Source organism: Lithobates pipiens, unplaced genomic scaffold (genome assembly GCF_037356315.1).
Source record: "Lithobates pipiens isolate NorthernLeopardFrog02 unplaced genomic scaffold, aLitPip1_a1.2 Scaffold_23, whole genome shotgun sequence".
Lineage (NCBI taxonomy): Eukaryota > Metazoa > Chordata > Amphibia > Anura > Ranidae > Lithobates > Lithobates pipiens.
In genome coordinates, this window is record NW_027507785.1 from 54,920,801 (window position 1) to 54,946,756 (window position 25,956).

At 44.0% G+C, this 25,956-nt stretch overlaps 1 protein-coding gene across 3 annotated transcripts in view; it reads left to right on the forward strand.

The window, feature by feature from the left end:
• LOC143927536 (laminin subunit beta-2-like) overlaps window positions 1-16,200 on the forward strand; it is a 169,809-nt gene extending 153,609 nt beyond the window's left edge. For all 3 annotated transcript variants that reach the window (XM_077451656.1, XM_077451655.1, XM_077451657.1), the window contains 7 exons: window positions 904-1,107; window positions 3,579-3,723; window positions 5,272-5,479; window positions 5,658-5,799; window positions 8,797-8,973; window positions 10,552-10,711; window positions 15,923-16,200. In XM_077451656.1, the coding sequence (XP_077307782.1) occupies window positions 904-1,107; window positions 3,579-3,723; window positions 5,272-5,479; window positions 5,658-5,799; window positions 8,797-8,973; window positions 10,552-10,711; window positions 15,923-16,059 (1,173 nt within the window). In that variant the 3' untranslated portion in view covers window positions 16,060-16,200. The remainder of the gene's footprint in view (window positions 1-903; window positions 1,108-3,578; window positions 3,724-5,271; window positions 5,480-5,657; window positions 5,800-8,796; window positions 8,974-10,551; window positions 10,712-15,922) is intronic.
• The last annotated feature ends 9,756 nt before the right edge of the window (window positions 16,201-25,956 follow it).

The window sequence follows — 25,956 nt, forward strand, 5'->3', positions numbered from 1 at the left end:
CCATTTCTTCCTGGCCAGTGGCAGCCTTATACCCTATATCTGTGTAGGATTGGTTATGGGTCCTGTGACCAATAAGAGTAGCTTATTTTGCATATTCGTGTTTTATCTATGTGAGTTTATGATGGAATTTTTTGTGTTTTTAAAATTTCGAATAAAATTTGTAATTTTATATAAACCCTTCGTTGTGCTGGTGCCTAAAAAGTCCATGCTCTGTTTATCTAAATTTGGTTCGTTCTTTTGGGACGTGGTACCTTAACACCATGATATGCATCCACAGTACCACCCTGTAATGTAATTAGTTTCCTTTCTATATCTGGATTAAAGGTCAGGTATGGATTTTTAGGGGGACCTCACACAAAATTTGGTTTTGCATTGGTACATGTTCCCCCGGGTGCAGTGCCCACCCTAATGCAATTTTTTGAGACCCCCTTACCTATTAGCCCAGAAAATGGGCAAATTGGGGTTTGGGTTCATCATCCAAACTTTTTTGAAGTCCGGTGAACCCTTGCTGAAACGAAAACCCTGAGATGTTCAGTTCATTACCAGTAACCGTGGGCTGTTAAAGACCTATAGCAGGTCACAGGAGACTGTTGGGAGACTTCTGATCTGATATAAGAAACTGGAAAAAATCTGGGAAGCTGGTCGAGGGTTTACAGGAACATACCCTTACAGGCTTCCACCATGCAGCCATATTGCACAGGAGCAGCAGGCACAAGAGAATATGCAAAACTATATAAACCTTTGGCAGGTATATTGGTTCTTTACACTATGCACATAGATTCCAATTAATTTTGTCTTTTAAAAGTCAAAAATATTTGTCCAACAATAACAGTTACGGTATTTGCTAACATTGCATAAAATTCAAAGATATTAAAAGGTAACAACTGCAAATTTAATGCACAGGTTTGTGGGGCTTCCGGAGACACCCCCTGCTCAGAGAGCCCATGTGGGGGTGCTGGATGCCGAGATGATGAGGGAAAGAGGCTCTGCGGAGGCCTGAACTGCAATGGTGCCGTGGCAACTGCGGACAACGCTCTGGACCGCGCCAAGCATGCTGAAGAGGAGCTGCAGAAAGCCTTGGGGGAAGTGGATGTATTACTGCAGAAGGTGCAAAACCATTCCTTTTATTAAGCATGTTAAAGAGTAAGAATACCCCGTAGTATGAGCTTATGGAATAACATGGAGCTAAGCCACTACTAGGTTTTCTATCCATAAGGTCCAGAATTGATGTCATGGAGACCCTTTTAAAAGGCAGTGTGTTGAACTCGTGACTTATTCAGGGGTATACCGACCATGGGACCACGCAGTAATACATTAATGGGCTACCCTGACGAATTTTCCTGCTTTTTGGCATTGACGATCAAAGCAGTCATAGGCGTGCACAGCCTATTCCATTAGGGTGTGCATACCAAAGGTGAAACTTACCTTAAACCCAAGCCTTCCAGAGTTGCACTGTCACCGCTGACAGGGCTTCCATCTTCACCCGGTCTTCCTTGCGGGTTTGTGGATTCCGGCTGTGTGAGTGGCCAGAGCCATGATGACTCCCCTCCCGCGCATGCGCACAGGAGCCGCCGTTTACGGCACAGGGCTTTGAAGGTGGCCGTTCCTTTGGAGCTCATGCACCGATGATGTCACTGGCTGCATCTACAGTAAATATCCCCTGAATGATGCACGTTTAGGAGATATTTACAGTACCTATTATAGGTTTACCTCCACCACCGCCTGTACCATGCTTGTAGACTCTGGCCACCTCCTGTGCCATGCCCATAGTCTTTGATCATCTCCTATACCATGCTCGTAGTCTCTGACCACCTCCCGTACTACGCTTGCAGACTCACCCATCTCTGACCATCTCCTGTACCATGCCCATAGTCTCTGACCACCTCTTGTACCATGCCCATAGTCTCTGACCACCTCTTGTACCATGCCCATAGTCTCTGATCATCTCTTGTACATTGCCCATAGTCTCTGACCATATCCTGTACCATGCTTGTAGTCTCTACAATCTCTTGTACAATGCTCGTAGTCTCTGACCATCCACTGTATCATGCTTATAGTCTCTGATCATCTCCTGTTCCATGCCCATAGTCTCTGACCATCTCCTGTACTCCTAACCTCACACAAAATTTAGTTTTGCATTGGTACATGATCTCCTGGGGCAGTGCCCACCCTCATGACATTTTTTGAGACCCCCCTTACCTATTAGCCCAGAAAATGGGAAAATTGGGGTTTGGGTTTATCATCTAAACCTTTTTGAAGTCCAGTGAACCCCTGCTGAAATGAACCCTGAGATTTTCAGTTCATTTCCAGTAACCGGGGGCTGTTAAAGACCTATAGCAGGTCACAGGAGACTGTTAGAGACTTCTGATCTGTTAGAAGAAACTGAAAAAAATCTGGGAAGCCATCTCCTGTACCGTGGTCGTAGTCTCTGACCATCTCCTGTACCATGCCCATAGTCTCTGACCATCTCCTGTACCATGCTTGTAGTCTCTAACAATCTCTTCTACAATGCTTGTAGTCTCTGACGATCCACTGTATCATGCTTGTAGTCTCTGATCATCTCCTGTTCCATGTCCATAGACTCTGACCATCTCCTGTACCATGGTCGTAGACTCTGACCATCTCCTGTACCATGCTTGTAGTCTCTGACCATATCCTGTACCATGCCCATAGTCTCTGACCATCTCCTGTACCATGGTTGTAGTCTCTGACCATGTCCTGTACCATGCCCATAGTCTCTGACCATATCCTGTACCATGTTCGTAGTCTCTGACCATCTCCTGTACCATGGTTGTAGTCTCTGACCATGTCCTGTACCATGCCCATAGTCTCTGACCATATCCTGTACCATGTTCGTAGTCTCTGACCATCTCCTGTACCATGCCCATAGTCTCTGACCATCTCCTGTACCATGCTCGTAGTCTCTGACCATCTCCTGTACCATGCTCATAGTCTCTGACCATCTCCTGTACCATGCTCATAGTCTCTGACCATCTCCTGTACCATGCTTGTAGTCTCTGACCATATCCTGTAGCATGACCATAGTCTCTGACCATCTCCTGTACCATTCTCATAGTCTCTGACCATCTCCTGTACCATGCTCGTAGTCTCTGACCATCTCCTGTACCATGCCCATAGTCTCTGACCATATCCTGTACCATGCTTGTAGTCTCTAACAATCTCTTGTACAATGCTCATAGTCTCTGGCCATCCACTGTATCATGCTTTTATCTCTGGTCATCTCCTGTTCCATGCCCAGAGTCTATGACCATCTCCAGTACCATGCTAGTTGTCTCTGACCATCTACTGTTGCAGTGCCTGACAGTTTTCAAAAACATTACAATCACTGAATATTGTGTGCAGATCTTGAATGTCAGGGGCCCCACTTAAGTCCTCCTATAAAAAGAAAGTTGATCAATACTAATCTAGCCCCAAAGTCTGTGTAAGCATGTTTACGGAAATGTCCTTCAAAACTGTACATAATACCTTCTTGTCTATTGAAGAGTGACCTGTCTTTTATTCAAAAGGTTTTTTTGTCTCTGTACATCTTCTGTAATATTCCCATCTTGATGACTCAGGTGGCAGAAGCAAAAGCAAAGGCAGACAAAGCTAAAAAGAGGGCCCAGGCCACTCTTGACCGCGCCAGTGAGACGCAAGGAAGAGTGGAGCGTTCCAATAAAGAATTGCAGCAACTCATCCAGCAAATTAAAGACTTCCTCAGCCGTAAGCAACTTATACACTTGTCTGTATAAATGATCTTCTAAACAGTTGTTAAGATCATATGTCTAGGGTGTCCATATACTGAGGGATCTCACTTAGTTATAGCCAGAAGTTCTGTTCATTTTCTTAGACCCTGTCTGTCCAGACATTTTGGCCACCTGCTGACTTGGCGCCATTCACACGCAGCTTAACTCTTCAATAAGACTCAGAGGTTGATTCCAGCGTCCTTTTACTTTTGCTAATTATAGCACAGAATATGTTTTCCAGTCTTTTAAAGTGTAAGAAGACAATGACTTTCCTAAACCTTGTCCATACGGTATACTAAAATTGACTCAGGGAACATGCAAGAAAGAGAAGGTTCTAGCTAGGACTAAACTAAATAGCTCTAAACAGGAGGGAAGGGCATAGTAAAGTTGTAGTAGCCAATAAACCACCACTAGATGTCAGCGTATTACTGAACAACAACAACCTGATGTAGTTCAATACAACAAATACATAAAAACGGGACAGAACAGTTCATGATTAGAACTGCACTCTGGCACCGAATACACAGAAAGTGATATTATATATTTCCCTCCAGCATCATTCAGTGTGATGTCATGCTGCTTATTCCTGGCAGGCTCAGGGGAAGGTTAGTTTAATGAAAGATACACCTCTCTGGACTGCCTGGCATATGTAAAGCACAGTTTCCTAAACAACTGGCGTAGCCGGAGAAGTTAGAGAAGGAGAGGCCCCAGTAAAAAAAGTGAAGCTAAATCAGAAAGGGGCACATAAATTGGATAATAAAAGCACCATAAGCTATTTTGTAGTATCTGGTCTTAGGCAGACCTTAAATCCAAAATATTAACGCTGAATTACAGGAATTAAGCCACATTATGATTTAAGTCCAGCGAGGTGCATGACACCTCTTGGGCTTAGCTCTGTTATTTATATCTGCCAGCTTTATAAAACTCCTGAAAGATAGCTAAAGCTGTATTTCTGGGAGCCCGCTGCTGATCCTTCGGAGCTCTGCAACTTGAACAGGAGAGTCGCTGCAGCTGCTATGCCCACCTCTCCCCTCCTCCTGCCCAATCACAGAAGCCTTGGTAGTATATGAACACATTAACAAAATACAAAGGCTTCGGTGAATGGGCAGGAGGAGGGGAGAGGTGGGCATAGCAGCTTCAGCGACTCTCCTGTTCAAGAAGCAGATTCTCTCCTCCTGCCCGATCACAGAAGCCTTGGTATTATATGAACACATTAACAAAATACAAAGGCTTCTGTGAATGGGCAGCAGAGGGGAGAGGCAGGCATAGCTGCTGTGTGTGTTGCTCTTCTTTTAGATCCCCAGAGTGTCTCTCCAGTAGAGCAATAAACCCGTCAGATATAAATAATAGAGAAAAGCCCAGGAGATGTCATGCAGCTCCTTGGACTTAACTCATAGTGTGCCTTCACTTTTTACAAAGTGGCTGAATTCCTAGAATTCTGCTTCAGTAAGGAGAACAATGTAAGAAGCTGGAGCTACAGAAAGCTACTTTATTTTTATAACATATCTGTTTATTGTGTGATCAGAGGATGGAGCCGACCCGGACAGCATTGAGATTGTGGCGAGCCGAGTCCTGGAACTCTCCATTCCCGCCACGCCGCAGCAGATCCAACGCCTTGCAGCAGAAATCAAGGAGCGAGTGAATGCCCTGTCCAACGTCGATGCAATTTTGGATCACACGGCCACTGATGTTCGTAAGGCTGAACAACTGCTAACCGAGGCTAAGCGAGCCAAGTAAGTGTGGGCTTGGCTTGGATGTAAAAGCTGATCATACACATTACAGTCTGGTTGTAGTAAATTTGTTCAACCTCCTTTTAAATTTTCTAGCAATGATTCGGTGTAAAATCTTCCCTGGCCACCGAGTTTAAATTCTATCCAATCAGGCGGACTCATCCATAGTTTTATTTTCTAGGAACCGTGCTGAGAATGTAAAGAGTACAGCAGAATCTGTGAAAAAAGCTTTGGAAGATGCCAAGAAAGCTCAAAATGCTGCCGAGGGCGCCATCCAAAGTGCCAACAATGACATTAGAGACACGGAGACAACATTAACAGCGGTAAACCTTCATGAGGATTTATTTCAGGGATATGCAATTAGCGGACCTCCAGCTGTTGCAAAACTACAAGTCCCATCATGCCTCTGGGTGTCAGAGTCTTGCTATGCCTCATGGGACTTGTAGTTCTGCAAGAGCTGGAGGTCTGCTAATTGCATATCCCTGATTTATTTAATTTGAACAGTAAGATTACCCATGAACTCAGAAGAACGTATGATTATGTGACTACCTTCAGTACTGGCCCAGAGGTGTAACTAGAACCTTGAGTTGAGAGGTATCTTGATATGGTGTGGTCTTACCCTGAAGGGTCCCAATGTGTTTGACTAGGGCCAGTTTAGATGGGAGCCAGTTAACATATCAGCATGTCTTTAGAGTGTGGGAGGAAACCAGAGTACCCAGATGAAACCCACACAGGGCGAACATGCAAACTCCAGGCAGATGGTGTTGTGGTTGGGATTTGAACCAGCGACCCTTTTGCTGCTAGGTGAAAGTGCTAACCACTACACCACTGTGCACCCCTGGTGCAAGCAACCATGAAGGGCCACCCTGGCCCCCGACCGGGGCCCTTCCCACTGATCCCTGAGCCCTTTACTACCATTGTGGCACCCTTTATTACTATGCCACAGCAGGCCACCTTCCTGGGCGGTGGGGGAACGCCAGAGCCCAGGTGCAAGTGCAATCTTTGCGACCCTGGTAGTTCCGCTACTGGTGTCAGTAGTATTTTTATTTTTGTTGTTTTATTTTTTTATTATTCTTTACCATTTTGTTTCTATTTTTTTATTTTTTTTTCTACAATTTTATTTTTTATTATTTTTTTTTTACATATTTTTTAGGACCTCTGTTGGGGGGCTTTGGTGAAATATCAAAGGTCTAAACAGACCCCTGATCTCTCACTTTTGAGGCAGAGAAAGGGACTGAGGACTGATTCATCAGTCCCTTTCTCTGCGGCCTCAACTGCACAGAATGAATGAACAGGAATAGCTCTGTACAGAGCTTCCCGTTCACTTATAAACTGAGACATATTAAACACAGTTTACTATGCCCCAGCTTTGAATAAAAAAATAATAATAATATGGTACGGATCACTGACTCTATTCGTTAAGACAAGGAAGGGGCTGATAAATGACACATTTACTGGCTCCTTCCCCACTCTACATCCTTATAGTATTCCCTGCAGCAGCCATTGGGAGGTGAGAGGGGGAACCAAGCATGTGCAGTGGGGAGGGGGGAGGGGGCGGCAGGGAAGCACATAGTAGCCCAAGGCAGCAAGACGGGGATAGGGAGGCAGTGGGAGCGGCATGTAGAGGAATCAATGCCCTTATTTTCCCTCCTGCAGCTGCTGAAGGTCTGTGGGAGGATGAGGAGGAGAAGCTGGCATTCAATGGCTAAATGAAATGATCAGTTCCTCTACATGCCACTTCCCTCCTATCCAGGCATACAGGCAGGGGGGGCACAGGGGCCCCCTGGAGCATGGGACCGGGTCGCAATGGCGACCCCCTGTACGCACGCCACTGTAATGGCTATACTTGTGGTATTCAGATTTTTTGATCTTAAAGTGGTCAAATGCAAGTGCTGTAAAAGAAGTCCATCAATACTTACCTTACTGGTGGCCCATGCCTTAAAATGCTGCTGCTGCTTCACTGCTCCCGGGTGCTGTAGGTATTCTACACTCCTGGTTGGGTTGAATGGCGGTTCCCCCTGCCGAATGCCAGTTCCCCCTGCTGAATGCAGTGGTTCTTTACACTGGCTCATACCACCTTTATTGATATACAAGCTGGTGGGGCAAACTACTGCATGCTGCAGGGGGGAACAGCCTTCATAGGAGTGGGTTTTTACATACCAGAATGTATGGCTAAAGCTAAGTATACACATATCGAAATTCAGCTGGTTCAGCAGGAACCAGCTGAATTTCGATCCATGTGCACCCCTCTCTGTTCAACTTCAACAGAAGCCGATCGTTAGACAAGCTTCTGTCAAATGGTCCTGATGGAAAACCAGCGTTGGATCTGCAGCTGTAGCGCTGATCAGCGAATTCTGATGGGGGGGATTCCCTACTGTCAGTATGCAATAGCGCAGCGACAGAGATCCCTACATCCACATCAGTTGTGTGCATGCAGGAATCTATACACTCAAATGCATAATCTACCATCTTCAATCAACCAATGGGCACTTAAGTTGATATAAAAACCCTTATTAATTGTTAAATGGCAGGCTACTTTCATCATGCCATTAACATTTGATATAATTATCGCATTAATGATCATAATTTGGATGAGAGCTATTGGAATTTTCCTGAAAATTGTTACATGTATGGCGAGAATAACCTTGGCCATTTGAAGCTGGAGACAACCAGATTGATTGCATCCTTTTCAGCCAATCAATGGAAAGGTTAACAAACTAGCAGGGGCGGACTGACAACACATGGGGCCCCCGGGCAATAGGGGATTATGGGGCCCCCAGGCAATAGGAGAAGATTATGGGGCCCTCGGGCAATAGGAGATTATGGGGCCCCCAGGCAATAGATTATACACACACAGACACACAATATACACACACAGTATACACACACAGAATACACATACACACACTGAAAAGGTACTGGAGAGACAGGGCAGCTATAATCTTGGGATTAAAAAAAAAAAAAACTGAGATTTTTACATATTGTCCCTGGTTTTATTGAGGCTGGCAACCCTGATGGAGCCCCTTGGGGGCATGGGGCCCTCGGGCAGTGCCCGGGTGTGCCAATGGTCAGTCCGCCCCTGCAACCTAGTCAAAAAAATCAACAAAAATAAAACAGGAAACCATTTCTATTCCATGACTTGTACACTCTTTGCTCATAAAACTAGTCAGCTTATTTCAAGCAACCAATCAGAATTCATCTTCCACTTATATGGTTAAAACTGAATTCTGATTGGATACCATCACCTTATCACTGCTCTGTGGTGACTGTCTTTGTAAATTCCTTGCCAATTGGATGGATCTTCTGTATCATCACTTTAGATCCAGACAGAGACCTCAAGCGCTGAGAATCATCTGAACGAGGCAATGGATCGAGTGAACGATTTGGATAAACAAATGGATGCCCTTAAAGTGAAGCGGGCAGGGAACAGCTTGGCGGGTACTCGAGCGGAGGAGACAGCTAGCGGGGCACTCGATAAAGCCAATGAGGCAAAGAAGGTGAGATGTGCACTGGGCCTATGGGCATACACCATTGATCCATCATTTTTTTTATTTTCTAGACTTCTTGTCAACTGTCTACATTTCAAAGGGCCACCCCCTACAAAAAGAAGCACTTACAGACCGGAAGATTTGTCTGCCTAATGACCAGGCCATTTTTTTGCGATACGGCACTGCGTCACTTTACCTGACAATTGCGCGGTCGTGCGACGCTGTACCCAAACAAAATGGATGTCCTTTATATCCCACAAATAGAAGTTTTTTTGTTTTTTTTTGGTGGTATTTGATCACCTCTGCGGTTTTTATTTTTTGCGCTATAAACAAAAATACAGCGACGATTTCGAAAAACAAAAACAATATTTTTTACTTTTTGCTATAATAAATATCCCCAAAAATGTTTTTAAAAAACAAATTTCTTCATCAGTTTAGGTCAATATATATTCTTCTACATATTTTTGGTAAAAAAAAAAATTACAATAATATTGATTGGTTTGCCCAAAAGTTATAGTGTCTACAAACTATGGGATTTATAAGATTTATGCCATTTTTATTATTTTTTTTATTTTTTTTTTACTAGTAATGGCGGTGATCTGCAATTTTTAGCGGTACATTGTGGTGGACAGATCGGACACCTTTGACACATTTTTGGGGCTATAAAAATGCACTGATTACTGTAGAAATTTCACTGGCAGGGAATGGGTTAACACTAGGGGGCGATCAAGGGGGTTAAATGTGTTCCCTAGTTAGTGTTTCTAACTGTACGGGGATAGGACTGACTGGAAGAGGAGACATATCGTTGTTCCTACTTAGTAGAAACAAACGATATGTCTCCTCTCCCCTGACAGAACAGGGATTTGTGTGTTTACACATAAGAATCCCCGTTCTAGCTCTCGTTCCGCAATTGTGGGTGGCTGGCGGCGACCGCGCCTGCCGGCCACGCGCATCGGGCCACGCGCTTCTGCCAGCTCTTAAAGGGGGCGATGTACACATACGGCTATTGGAGGAACGTGCTTCTTTGCCGACGTATATCGGCGTGAGCCAGTCGGCAAGTGGGTAATATTCAAGTATAGACAAGGACTCAGATCTTGGGGACTCCAATTTTGAGCGCTTCTGGCCATAGTTCCTGGCAGTGTCCCTGTCTACCTTGAAGCTTAAAGTGGTTGTAAACCTCAGCCACAAAATATGAACAAAGCCTATCCCTCTATAGTGTGCACCAGTCTCAATTTAGAGCACTAAGGGGTTTATTTACTAAAGGTAAATCCACTTTGCACTACAAGTGCACTGCTCTGTTCCTGTGTGCTGTGTGAAGGTGGGTGTGTCCCTTCCCTCCAATCAGCTGTCAGAGCTCTCCTCACTGAGCTCTGCAGTGTGTAACTTCAGCTCTCTGCCCCCTTTTTCTGAACTCTCAGACAGGCTTTATAATTCAGCGCATGGAACAACTTATGTCAGAGGATTTGTTTCATCTCTGTGTATAATCTGAGGCCAGTCTAGGTATATGTAAGGGTTTACAACCACTTTAAGGTGTTCCTGCTACGTTGAGATGTTCCTACTCTTTCTGTTGCCTTTGTATTCTTTTAGGTGCTGGAGGGACAGCTTGGAGATAAATATAAAATGGTACGGAACTTTGCTGAACACAAAGCCAAAAACATAAAGGATGCCAAGAATAAGGCAGACCAGCTAAGGGAGGAAGCAAAGCAGCTTCTAGGCAACGCTCAAGACAAGCTGAAGAAGCTTCAAGGTATGTTTTATCAAAATAGTTAATTTGCTTCTATTAGAGACGTTAGACATGTGCAAAAGGAAAAAATTAGTTTAGTTTCGTTTCGTTTTAATTCGTTAATTCATTAATTTCGTTTAGTTATATTCGTTAACTTCCTTAAATTCGTTTTTCGGATTTCGTTTCTACCGAATTCGAAAAATCAGCCACATTCCAAAATATTTCAACGAAATTCGAAAATATTTCTACCGGATTCGAAATCGGGTCGCAAAATGTTATTAGTTAATAGAGCAGAGAATGACATTTTGCGACCCGATTTTGGGGCCACTTATCTCAGGGTCACTTATAGCTAGAAACCCCAAATTTGGTATGCAAACACAATAGTATACTAGCTCTACAACATACAGCTCTACAACATATCCAAATTTGAAGTGTCTAGCACCAAGTGACCCCGAGATACATGGCCCTAAAGTCGGGTCACAAAATATTTTCGAATGCGGTTGAAATAATGTTGAATCATGTTGAAATCATTTCGAATGCAGTTGAAATAATGTCGAATCATGTTGAAATAATTTCGAATGCATTCGAAATTATTTCAACATGATTCAACATTATTTCAACCGCATTCGAAAATATTTTGTGACCCGACTTTAGGGCCGTGTATCTCAGGGTCACTTGGTGCTAGACACTTCAAATTTGGATATGTTGTAGTGCTAGTACTATTGGGGTTTCTAGCTATAAGTGACCCTGAGATATGTGGCCCCAAAATCGGGTCGCAAAATGTCATTCCCTCTCTAATAACTAATAACATTTTGCGACCCGATTTTGGGGCCACATATCTCGGGGTCACTTATAGCTAGAAACCCAAAATTTGGTATGCAAACACAATAATACTAGCACTACAACATATCCAAATGTCTAGCACCAAATGACCCCGAGATACATGGCCCTAAAGTCGGGTCACAAAATATTTTCGAATGCGGTTGAAATAATGTCGAATCATGTTGAAATCATTTCGAATGCAGTTGAAATAATGTCGAATCATGTTGAAATCATTTCGAATGCAGTTGAAATAATGTCGAATCATGTTGAAATAATGTCGAATGCGGTTGAAATCATTTCGAATCATGTCGAATTCATTCGAATTCATTCGTTATATTTCTTTCGTATTCGTTGTAATTTGTTATTTTTTTATTCGGATGCATCCGAATGTCCGAAAGATGCAAAATTCGGCCGAATTTCGATTCGTTACGAAACGAATTGCACAAGCCTACAGTCGATCCCTTTTACCACTTCCTGGGTGCACCAGGTCCTGAAGCTACATACTTATGCCTTGTACACACGGTTGGAAATTCAGACGGAAAAGGTCAGATCGGATTATATTGTCGGAAAATCCGATCGTCTGTGGGCTCGATCGGAAAAATTTGAGAGCAGGATCTCAAATTTTCCAACAAAAAAATCCGATCTGACTTTTTCCGATCGTTTGTAGAGAATTCCAATCGGACAAAGTGCCACGCATGCTCAGATCAAATTACGAGACCAAAGCTATTGGCTACTAGCCTGAACGTAGTCCCGTCGTAACGAAAGAACTAGAGCTGCAACTAACGCTTAGTTTGTCTGTCGACTAATCTATCGATTATTTTTTCGATTAGTCATCGACTATACGATTATTTTATTTATTTTATTTTTTTTAATTAATATAGTGGGTTTTTTTTTGATTAGCTAATTAATCCTTTGGATAACCTTACAAAAAATGATATGTACATAATAAAAAAAAAAAAAAAGTAAGATAAAAGATTATAACTAGTACATACACATATATATATATATATATATATATATATATATATATATATACCGTATATATATATATATATATATATATATACACAGTGCCTTGCGAAAGTATTCGGCCCCCTTGAACTTTTCAACCTTTTGCCACATTTCAGGCTTCAAACATAAGTATATAACATTTTTATTTTTGTTTTTTTGCAAAATCTACAAAGGAATGGTTCACAAATAAACATATCCAGGTGTTAGAATGGCCAAGTCAAAGTCCAGACCTGAATCCAATCGAGAATCTGTGAAAAGAGCTGAAAACTGCTGTTCACAAAAGCTCTCCATCCAACCTCACTGAGCTCCAGCTGTTTTGCAAGGAAGAATGGGCAAGAATTTCAGTCTCTCGATGTGCAAAACTGATAGAGTCATACCCCAAGCGACTTGCAGCTGTAATCGCAGCAAAAGGTGGCTCTACAAAGTATTATCGCAAGGGGGCCGAATAATTTTGCACGCCCCACTTTTCATTTTTTTATTTGCTAAAAAAGTTTAAAATATCCAATAGATTTCGTTCCACTTCACAATTGTGTCCCACTTGTTGGTGATTCTTCACAAAAAATAAAAATTTTATATCTTTATGTTTGAAGCCTGAAATGTGGCAAAAGGTTGAAAAGTTCAAGGGGGTCGAATACTTTCGCAAGGCACTGTATATATATATATATATATATATATATATATATATATATAAGTATGTACTTATATTCTCACCTTTTTTTATGTACTTATTTTTTGTAAACTTAAGATAAAATAATATATATATATATATATATTCTTTTATCTTAGCTTTATATTTTCTGTTCAGAAGTTCATGAATATTTATTATTTATTTTTAACAATGTTTTCTTTTCTTTTTTAAGGGGGAGTGTGTGTGGGACAGTGTCAGTGTGTTTTTTTTTTTTTTATTATTTTTTACAATTTTTTTTTTTATTATTTATTGCATTTTTTTTTATCAGCCCTGTTGGGGGGGCTATGGTGAGATATCAGGGGTCTTAACAGACCTCTGACATCTCCCATTTGAGACAGGGAAAGGGACTGGAGACAGAGATTCCCCAGTCCCTTTCTCTGCAGCCTCTGCTGCACTGATAATGAATGGAGAGTAGACAGCGGCTTCTCTCCATTCATTAACTGAGACATCGTAATCACAGGAGGTTACAATGTTTCAGTTATGTGAATGGACAGAGTCAGTGGTCACTGACTCTTTCCATTCTGAAAACGAAGGAGCCGGGTTTACCGGCTTCTACCTCCGTTCTCCATCCTGAGATACCGAGGGGGGGCGGCAGCACGGAGGGGGAGAAGAGAGGGGGGCGGCGGCACGGAGGGGGAGAAGAGAGGGGGGCAGCGGCACGGAGGGGGGTGGCGGCATGGAGGGGGAGAAGAGAGGGGGGCGGCAGCACGGAGGAGAGCGGGAGATACGGAGCACTGTGACGCGTCGACGCCCTGCACGCATGTCAATGTATTTTTGGAGTCAACGTAATCGATTACGTCAACTCGTCCTGGCAGCTCTAGAAAGAACGTCATCACGTTCCAAGCGATCGGATTTTCTGACCACTTTGTCCGACCGTGTGTATGCAACACCAGTTTAGGACAAAATCCGTCTGAAAAAATCCGACAGATTTTCTGGTCGGAATGTCCGACCGCATGTACAAGGCATAAATCTGCAGGGCCTCCTAGTAAAAAATGACACTGTACCCCATTCGATCCTCTACAATGACAGTTTATGAGATTGGTATACTGTAAAAAAGGGTTTTCTCAACCAGGGTCCCCCCAGAGGTTCCTATGGGTTCCTTCAGCAATGAGCAATTTATGACTATCGGATAAGTTCCCTCTGACACCACTTATCTTTTTAGCTATCAGTTAGGGGGGAATTCTTCCCAATTACAACAAATGTAAGGAGCATTTTTCCCACTGACCATCACACTAATGTATCAAGACTTGTAGTTATAGTCATTTTTTTAGCAGGGGTTCCTAGAGACCGGAAAGTTATATCAAGGTTTCCTCTGTGTTGAGAAGGTTGACAAAGGCTGCTGCATAAGAAGCAAAGTAAAACCCTTTAGAAACATTAGGTGTCTACATTTATCACTTCTATAACAAACAACAAAGAAAAGGGTTTTCTTCCTCATTTTAGGATAGTGAGTGGAGACATAAAGATCATTTTCTTTAGGTATATATCATTACATGTTTCCATTGCTGACAATTAGCAAGGACATAGAGGTCTGTGCACGTACACTATGTGACCAAAGGCTTGTGGACATCTACCCCCCCCCCCCCCACACCTATATGAGATTGTTGGGTATTTTATTTCCAAACCATTGGACATTAATATGGAGATGTCTCTTCACTTTATGGCTATAAATACCAAAGGTGTTCAGTAGGGTTGAGATCAGGTACTGATGTCGCATGAGAAGACCTGGCTCACATTGGGAATTCCAATTCATCCCAAAGGTGTTCGGTAGGGTTGAGGTCACGTACTAATGTTGGATGAGAAGACCTGGCTCGCAATCAGTATTCCAACTCATCCCAAAGGTGTTCGGTAGGGTTAAGGTCGCGTACTAATGTTGGATGAGAAGACCTGGCTCACGATGGGGAATTCCAATTGATCCCAAAGGTGTTCAACAGGGTTGAGGTCACGTACTAATGTTGGATGAGAAGACCTGGCTCGCAATCAGTATTCCAACTCATCCCAAAGGTGTTCGGTAGGGTAGAGATCAGGTACTGATGTTGGGTGAGAAGACCAGGCTTGCAATCAGTGTTCCAATTCATCCCAAAGGTGTTCATTAAGGTTGACATTAGGGCTCTATGCAGGTCAGTCAAGTTCTTCCACACCAAACTCATCAAACCATGTCTCTGTGGAGGTACCATGCTGGAACAGAAAAAACAGAAAAAAGCTTACCCCCCCCCCCCCCCCCCAAATCAAGCCACGGGGTTGGAACCACACAATTGTCTAAAATGTCTAAAACTTTATAATGTAGCATTAACAGTACTTTCCAATCAAACACTTGAACTGATTTGAAACGGTGTCCACATATTATTGGCCAAACAGATAGCCACAAACTTTTAGCCATTTGACGTACCCACACCTAAACCAACCTGTCATGGCCAAATTCTTGGTCATTCGGGTTGGCAAAGCATCGGCACTTCTCAATAGCGCCAACCCTTGCCTGCCTCTTACTTCCAACAAAAAAATCCTATTGGCCAGAGAAACTGCCCAATATAATGATGGGTCAATAGGTGTGTGTGGGGGCAGGGCATAGCCCAAGCTTCGACACTAGCAACTACTGTACGTTTTCAGATAATGCATGATTGCTAGGTCTAGTTTTGTACTTGTCTTAGTAAATATGGGACAAATAAGTTTGTAGAAGAACAGCACTAATTATCTCCTAATTGTGCTTCTACTTGCAGATTTGGAAACGGCCTATGAGAAAAATGAAGTTATTCTGCAAGATAAAGCAAAGCAGCTGGAAGGCCTTGAAGAGAAAATGAAGGATATCCTCAACGCCATCAACCAACAAATCCAGATTTATAACACGTGCCAGTAAAGAAGCATCGCTGACTCTTCCTTTTATTTTATATAAGGCTGTGAACCAAGCCAAGTTAACCAGCCAAAGACCTCTTCCCTAAGTGCCATGTTACAGTATTAGTGTGATAAACATGCTTTAATAAACCACAATTTAATACAATCCTGATGACTGTTCCTTTAATGCAGTGGTCTCCAACCTTAAGGACCTCACAGACCACTAAACTTACAACTTTGAATCCCGTGGAGCACTAACATGAATTTTACATGCCTTATACACACAATGCTCTGGCTCTCTGCCCCCTCCCCCTGGATCACACTGCTGTCTTATACACACACTGCTCCGGCTCTCTGCCCCCTCCCCCTGGATCACACTGCTGTCTTATACACACACTGCTCCGGCTCACTGCTCCCCTCCCCCTGGATCACACTGCTGTCTTATACACACACTGCTCCGGCTCTCTGCTCCCCTTCCCCTGGATCACACTTATGTTATACACACAATGCTACGGCTCTCTGCTCCCCCCCCCCCCGGATCACACTGCTGCCTTATACACACAATGCTCTGGCTCTCTGCTCCTCTCCCCCTGGATCACACTGTTGCCTTATACACACAATGCTACGGCTCTCTGCTCCTCTCCCCCTGGATCACACTGCTGCCTTATACAAACAATGCTCCGGCTCTCTGCTCCCCTCCCCCTGGATCACACTGCTGCCTTATACACACAATGCTCTGGCTCTCTGCTCCTCTCCCCCTGGATCACACTGTTGCCTTATACACACAATGCTACGGCTCTCTGCTCCTCTCCCCCTGGATCACACTGCTGCCTTATACAAACAATGCTCCGGCTCTCTGCTCCCCTCCCCCTGGATCACACTGCTGCCTTATACACACAATGCTCCGGCTCTCTGCTCCCCTCCCCCAGGATCACACTGCTGCCTTATACACACACTGCTCCGGGTCCGCCCACCGATCATACTGTTACCTTATACACACAATGCTCCATCTCTCTGCCCTCCTCCCCTGGATCACACTGATTAATCCCTTTGTAATCAAGGGAAAAACAAATCTTAATGGCTAAGCACAATTTTGCAACTTTGATATGTTATATTAAAATTGTACATATCATTACAACTACCCGGTACATCCAGGTGGATTATACTGTTTTTTTCAGGACTAGTTGGGCTTTCATTTTCGTGGTAAATGGTAACGAGTATCTCCTGATTTTTTTTTTAATTATCAAAGGAAAACTGGACCAAAATAGTAAACAAAAATATTTTTTTTTTAGTTTAGCTGTATATTTCTTGCTACCACCATAACCTACCACCAAAGGACAACCCAAAATAAGTTCTCCTGCTCTCAATTAGAGCAATACCATGTACATGTATGTTAGTTGTTGTTTGTACCCATAGTACAGCCCAGAAACAATGGAGCTCATTTCGCTTTTTTTTTTTGTCCTACCTAAAACACACCGACACTGATACTAATTGCATTTTTTTTTTTTTTTACTGTTACAGGGTGGCAGCTGTGCGCAGGATCACATATATATACTTGATCCTGCACTTCTGGGTAGCGGCGCGTATTTGCGCCACCGGTGGCTCGATCCCCCTGTAATTATACACAGCGGGAGCCGATCAGCCGGTACCGTAGATTCAATGTCCGCCGGCAGCCACCGATCATCCTGCAGACAGGCAGAACTGCGGTTTGGCGGAGTGCCCAAACTGCAACACATAACCAACCTATTTATTTCAAAGTGCCAACACTGCAATTAAACATGAATATGAGGTTTTAATTTAGAAAAAAAACAACTCGTACAGTTGTCCAAATGAATTAACAGCTTTTGTCTTAAAAGAAAAACACAATAAAAGAGCTTCCAATTATACAGTTTTTTTATTGAAAAAAAAAATCCAGCTCTAAGACCCCTTTCACACCGAGGGCGTTTTGCAGGCGCTATAGCGTTAGAAATAGCGCCTGCAATCCGCCCTCAAACTGCTGCTCCATTCATTCCAGTGTGAAAGCCCACTGGAGCGGTGCGCTGGCAGGATGTCAAGAAAAGTCCTGCCAGCAGCTTCTTTGGAGCGGTGAAGGAGCGGTGTGTTTAACGCTCCTCCACCGCTGCTCCCCAGTGAAATCAATAAGGGCAGCGCTGCATTGCCGCAGCAAAATGCCGCTATTGCGGCGTTTTGCGGGAGGTTTTTACCCTTTCTCGGGCGCTAGCGAGGGCTAAAAGCGCCCAGCTAGCGGCCAAAATGCGCTGCAAATCCGACAGTAAAACGCTGCTAAAAATAGCAGCGTTTTACCGCCGACACTATGGGTGTGGCAGTGAGAAAGGGGTCTAAATGTACATGTATTTTTGGATAAAGATGCATTTGCTGAGCACTGGGGCACTGTTTTATCCACTGATACCAACCTAAGGGTATAATTCCCCCCACCAATACTAATACCCATAATGAGGCCCAATGACACCTTTAATGGGGCACAATTCCCAGGACTGCTGTTTAACCACTTGCCGACCATCCACCGCAGTTTTACTGCGGCAGAATGGCACGGCTGGGTGAAAGGACATTATGTAACGGCGCTTCGCCCTGTGGCCACTAGGAGCGCGTGCGTGCTCGCCCCCCGGAGCCGATGCGAGTGACCGCCGGACTCCCGCGATTGCTCATGACATACCAAGAACCAGGATCTGTGTGTGTAAACACACAAATCCCGGTTCTCTGTGTGAAGACGAGACACTTTGTGTGTTCATACAAAGTATGAACAGTGATCTGTCATCTGCCCTAGACAGTCCCCTTTCAGTTAGCACACACACCCAGGGAACACAGTTAACCCCTTGATCAGCCCCTAGTGTTAACCCCTTCCCTGCTAGTGACATATTTACAGGATCAAAGAAAAGGGACCTAAGAAGAGGAGAATCTGGGCTGCTCTGTGCAAATCCACTGCAACAGAGAATGTAAGTATAACATGTTTGTTATTTTCAGAAGAAAAAAAAAACAGACTTTACAATCACTTGAAGCCAGATATAGCCAAGTGACTGTATTTTTAGAATAGAGGTCAGCAATCAGTGCTGATTTCCTTTAATCATTTAGTGCGCCCTATTAATTGTTGTGTTGCTTATTTTCAAACACTAGTATATGGGCAGATGCAGTCTACTTTCTCTACTGCAGGTGGCGCTCAACCACAGCAGCATTACAGAGGGAGAGGAAGTCAAGAGGACCATGGTTCATCTATGGTTTCTTGGGTTACTGGGGAAGCTATCAGGTTCAATGATGCTGCCCCATGTGACTCTGACAGCCATCCTGGGTCAGACAGAGTCTATTTAAGAGTGCATTTTTATAGCACTGATCGCTGTATAAATGACAATGGTCCCAAAAATGTGTCAAAAGTGTCCGATGTGTCCGCCATAATGTCGCAGTCCTGATAAAAATCGCAGATCGCCGCCATTACTAGTTAAAAAAATAATAATAATAATAAAAATGCTATAAATCTATCCCCTATTTTGACACTATAACTTTTGCGCAAACCAATCAATATACGCTTATTGCGATTTTTATTACCAAAAATATGTAGAGGAATACATATCGGCCTAAACTGAGAAAAAATGTGCTTGTTTTAAAAAAAAATGGGGATATTTATTATAGCAAAATGTAAAAAAGAAAGGGGGTTATTTACTAAAGGCAAATCCACTTTGCACTGCAAGTGCACTTGGAAGTAAAGTCGCTGTAGATCTGAGGGGGACATGGAAGGAAAATAAAAAACAGCATTTTAGCTTGCACGGGATTGGATGATAAAATAAGCAGAGCTTCCCCTCATTTCAGATCTACCCCTTAGAATTAGAGCGACTGCACTTTCAAGTGCACTTGCAGTGCAATGTGGATTTGCCTTTCGTAAATAACCCCCAATGTGTTTTTTTTTTTCAAAATTGTTGCTCTTTTTTTGTTTATATCGCAAAAAAAAAAAAAAAAAAAAAAAAACGTTGAGATGATCAAATACCACCAAAAGAAAGCTCTATTTGTGGGAAAAAAAATACGTCAATTTTGTTTGGGTGCAACGCCACACGGCCGCGTAATTGTCAAGTTAAATCGACGCAGTGCCGAATGCTGCAAAAAAATGGCCTGGTCATTCAGCAGCCAAATCTTCCGGGGAGGTTAAAGCGGTTAAAATTATAAATTTAGTCCAACAAATTTTGGAGATTAATCTGGATCATAACCTAGACACAGGGTCAGGATGAAGGAGGTGAAACCGGACAGGAAGGAGTTGAAGGGAAAGGTACACAGACACCAGCAGATGGTACAGGTATACAGGTATTGCATTGCTCCGGTCACCAGCTGGAGCCTATGCCTCTAAGAAGCGGGATACCACAGATAGATAGAAAGATAACTGTACTTAATGTTCATTTTAACATCTCATCTGTCTCCAGTGTCTCCCGATCCGGCAGCTCATTCCCGCCCGCATATCACCCCTGATCCCAGCCGCGTGTTCATGTCTACCCCAGACATGTCACGGCTGGCCCCAGAGATTTGTGGGAGATATTGTTTAATGGGGGGGGGGTGTGGATGAGAGAGCTTCTATGATTGGATTTCCACCCGCACATCACCCGTATCCGCTTCTTCTCAGTCACGCTCACTTTGGACACGTCACCGCTGGCCCTAGAGACTTGTGGGAGATGTAGTTTGATGGGGATGGATGGCAGTCACTGTGTGCTTTTCTCATTTCTTCCTGGCATGCCCAGAAAGAAGGCTTGGCGTGCCGGCAGTGGCATAGCTTGGACCATCCCTGGCCTATCCCTGCCACAGGTTCGCCATCCCTGGCCTATCCCTGCCACAGGTTCACCATCCCTGGCCTATCCCTGCCACAGGTTTGCCACCCCTGGCCTATCCCTGCCACAGGTTCGCCACGCCTGGCCTATCCCTGCCACAGGTTGGCCACCGCTGGCCTATCCCTGCCACAGGTTCGCCATCCCTGGCCTATCCCTGCCACAGGTTCGCCATCCCTGACCTATCCCTGCCACAGGTTCGCCATCCCTGGCCTATCCCTGCCACAGGTTCGCCATTCCTGGCCTATCCCTGCCACAGGTTCGCCATCCCTGGCCTATCCCTGCCACAGGTTTGCCATCCCTGACCTATGTAAACAAGGCAGATCGCTGTACTGACAGGAGGGAAAGCATTGATTCCTGTGTTCCTGGCAAAGCAGGGACTAGGATCCATCTCCCCCCCCCAATAAAAGCAGCACACACAAACACTGGTTAGGCACACAGTGAACCCTTTGATCACCCCTGATGTTAACCCCTTCCCAGCCAGTGTCATTAGTACAGTGACAGCGCATATTTTTGAGCACTGATCACTGTATTAGTGTCACTGGTTTCCAAAAAGTGTCAGTTAGTGTCCGAATGCCTTCCACAATATCACAGTCCTGCTATAAGTCGCTGATCACCACCATTACTAGTAAAAAAAAAAAGAATAAATATATCCCATAGTTTGTAGAGACTATAACTTTAGCGCAAACTAGGGCTGTGAAAATTAAAGATTAATTCCTCGATTAATTTTTTTGATCGATAAAAAATTCTTTTGATCGGTACTCACCTCTCCGCCGGCTCCCGGGTCTTCAGGGAGTTCTGTCGGAGATCCGGTGACGTCACGGACATCGACATCACTGGACTCCCCCTCCCCCTTCCCCAAGTGCCTCTGTCTGCTAATGAAGGGAAAGGGGGAGGAGTCTGGTGATGTCGAAGTTCTGATTGAACGTAACACGTACGGGGGGAGGAGCTACGCATGACGTCACTTGCTGCTGCCCTATGGAACTAACACAATTGTCGGCTTTACATGCTGTGTTTTTATCATCTTTATGTGAGTAGTTTGTGTTTGAACACAAAAATGAAATCTTATACTTAAGCGGTGAGCACTGAGATCTTTTCTTTCTACCCGTGACCCGGCGTCCTTGCTGAGATCTAAGGAGACGTGAGAGAAGTTTATGGTCTGTGTTAACCCTTTTGATACCCGCTTGCATGACCACCTGTTTGCACAGGGGTCCATGCCATAAGGTGAGAGTGATTATTTAGACCGGAGGTGGAGGGATTGTCACGCTACTGTGGGGGAAAAAAAAATGACTTACGTCAGTGCTACAGTTTGAATTTAAAACATATTTGTGTGAACTGTGAAGTTAAGTCATGGATTGTGGAAACTAACTAGTGTCGGGTGATTGTATATAGTGTATACTACATTTGCCACTGACTAATGCAGAGTTGCAATTCAAGGAGATCAGCTAAAAGTAGTTGCATCTGTATGTGCGTTATAATTAATCGAAATTAGTCGATTAAAAAAAAAAACGATTTATCAAACACGAAAATTTTAATCAGTAACAGCCCTAGCCCAAACCAATCAATGTAATTTAAAAAAATAAAGAAAAAATAACTAGATTAGGTTTTATCTAGGTCAGTGCCAATTAAGGGTCAGGGTCAGTATATTCTGGGCAGGATTTAACCAATTGACCCCCAGAAGATTTACTCCCCTTTGTGACCAGGCCATTTTTTGCAATACAGCACTGAGTTACTTTACCTGAAAATTACGCGGTCATGCAACCCTGTACCCATACAAAATTGAGGTCCTTTTTTTCCTACAAATAGAGCTTTCTTTTGGTGGTATTTGATCACCTCTGCGGTTTTTATTTTTTGCCCTATAAACAAATAAATAGCGGCAATTTTGAAGAAAACGCATTATTTTTAACTTTTTGCTATAATAAATATCCCCAAAAAATATTTAAAATGTATTGTTTTCTTTCTCAGTTTAGGTCGATACGTATTCTTCTACATATTTTTGGTAAAAAAAATCTCAATAACCGTATATTGATTGGTTTGCACAAAAGTTATAGCTTCTACAAAACAGGGGATAGTTTTATGGCATTTTTAGTAATCATTTTTTTTTTACTAGTAATGGCGGCGAGCAGCGATTTTTATCATGACTGCGACATTATGGCGGACACATCGGACATTTTTGACACATTTTTGGGACCATTGGCATTAATACAGCGATCAATGCTAAAAAATTGCATTGATTACTGTAAAAATGTGACTGGCAGTGAAGGGGTTAACCACTAGGTGGCACTGTAGGGGTTAAGTGTGTCCTAGGGAGTGATTCTAACTGTGGGGGGAGGTTGGGGGCTGTGTGTGACACGTCACTAATCACCACTCCCCGATTACAGGGAGAGCTGATCAGTGTCCTGTCACTAGGCAGAATGGGGAAATGCTTGTTTACATTAACATCTCCCCGTTCTTCCTCACCGTGAGACGATCCCTGCGGACATCGAGACTCACGCTCACGGAGCACCTGGCACGTGCCTGCGAGCCGCCTCTTAAAGGGCAACGTACAGGTACGTTAATCTGCCTGCACAAGCCCTTCTGCCGCAGTATATCTGCGTGAGGCAGTCGGGAAGCAGTTAAAAGAGATTTAAAGGGATTGTAAAGTGATTATTTTTTTTTTTTAAATAACAAACATGTTATACTTACCTCCACTGTGCAGCTTGTTTTGCACAGAGTGGCCCCGAACCTGCTCTTCTGGGGTCCCTCGGCGGCTGTCTCTGCTTCCTCCCACAGGTACTTCTCACGTTCATATGAGCTCCCTCACATGGTGAGAAGCACCTGCGGGCGCACTCCCGTGATACAGCCGGCGGCTATAGCCACTCGCTGTATAACACGGCCCCGCCCCCCAGCGATCCGCGTCAGTGGATGTGATTGACAGCAGCGCGAGCCAATGGCTGCACAGCTTTCCATCCATCCACTCCAGCCAATCAGCGGCCAGGCTGAACGGTGGAAAGGACGGAGGGGGCGAGCGCGGGATTTTTGAGGGGTGAGGTAAGTAAGACGGGGGGGGGGGGCTGGGGGCGCAGGCACTGTCAGATGTTTTTTCACCTTAAAGCGGGAGTCCGCCGGGAGTCCGCGTTTTTTTTTTTTTTAAAAGCCAGCAGCTACAAATACTGCAGCTGCTGACTTTTAAAATAGTGACACTTACCTGTCCAGCGCGCCCGCGATGTCGGCACCCGAAGCCGATCTCTCGATCGTCTCTCGGGTGCTGCCGCCGCCATCTTGGGTATGGGAATCAGGAAGTGGAGCCTTTCGGCTTCATTTCCCGGTTCCCTACTGCGCATGCGCGAGTCGCGCTGCGCAATAAGGATGGTCCCCGCTGTCTCTGGGATCTGTGTGTTTCCCAGCAGGCAGCGGGGGACTTTCGGAAAGGGGCGTAATCTACGCCCCTTTCCGCAGAGAGCTATCCCGGAAGTGGGTGCAGATACCTGTACTGTGCAGGTACCTGCACCCCCCTCCCCCCTGAAAGGTGCCAATTGTGGCGCCGGAGGGGGGGGGGGGAGGAATCCAATGAGCGGAAGGTCCACTTTAGGGTGGACCTCCGCTTTAATGCATAGAATGCATTAAGGTGAAAAAACATTTACCTTTACAACCCCTTTAATCAAAAAAAAAAAAAAAAAAAAAGGTTAATCAAATCCACAAGAGCTTTTTTTTTACCACTACTATTCCTATATACTGGCTTTTAAAATTTACAATTGCAGCAATTTAGCGCTGGGAAACACTAGATAAAAAGTGCATTTTATATACAACTATATAGGTCAGACCAAAATGAGGGACAAATGAGGGGGAACGAGGGACAGAGGGACATTTGGGAGCTATGCATTATCCATACCTCCCAACATTTTGAGATGGGAATGAGGGACACCTACTAGAAAATGTATGTAGGCATAGGACACGCCCCCTGCCACACCCCCTTAAAGGAGAAATAACCCCCCCCCCCCAAAAAAAGGTTTATTAAACCCACAAGTGTTTTTTTTACCACTACTATTCCTTTATATTGGAGTTTGACATTTAAAAATGCAGCAATTTCGAAATCAGATGAAAGGTTTAGCGCTGAAAAACACCTTTTGAAAGTTAGAAAGTGCATTCTATATACATCTATACAGATCAGCCCAAAATGAGGGACAAATGTGGAGGAAAGAGGGACAGAGGGACATTGCTCCAAATCAGGGACAGTTGGGAGCTATGTAATCTGTGTAATTGACATGTGTTTGGGTTTAAAGGGATGAGGTGGCAACCCTAGTGACCGTGCAATTGTCATTCAAAGCCCTTGTACACACGGTCAGAGATTCCGACAACCAAATCCGTCGGATTAATTCCGGACGAGGTCCGGAAGTGATGTTGCATACACACGGTCGGACTAAAATCCGATTGTACATAACGTGATGACGTTATTTTGTTACGACGGGACTACGTTCAGGCTAGTAGCCAATAGCTTTGGTCTAGGAATTTGATCTGAGCATGCCTGGCACTTTGTCCATCGGAGTAGGCTACACATGATCGAAGTATGTCCGATCGGAGCATTTTGTCGGAATATTTTACCGGCAAGTTGGAAAAATTGGTCCATAGGATATTCCGATGGAAACAGTCCGATGGAGACCACACACAGTCGGAATATCCGACAAAACGGTCCGATATGAAACATTCCGACGGAATCTCCGACCGTGTGTACAAGTGCCACAGCGCTGACTGCTGAAAATTGGCCTGGGCAGGACGGTGGGGTAAAAGGGCATGGTGGTTAAAAAATGTCCCAATACAAAAAAGTCAGGGGGTGGGCAGTGATAAATTGGTGGGAGTCTGTCACACCTCCCAACTTTTTGAGATGGAAATGAGGGTCACCTATCATCAAAAGTATGCAGACATAGGACACACCCCTTGCCACGCCCCCTTAAAGGAGAATTTTACAAAAAACAAGATTGGTTACAACCACAATGCTTTATTTTACCACTACTATTCCTTTATATTGGCTTTTGGAGTTTAAAAAATTTGAAATTTAGAATTTGGATGAAAGGTTTAGCGCTGGGAAACACATTTTGATAAATAAAAAGTACATTTCATTTACCACT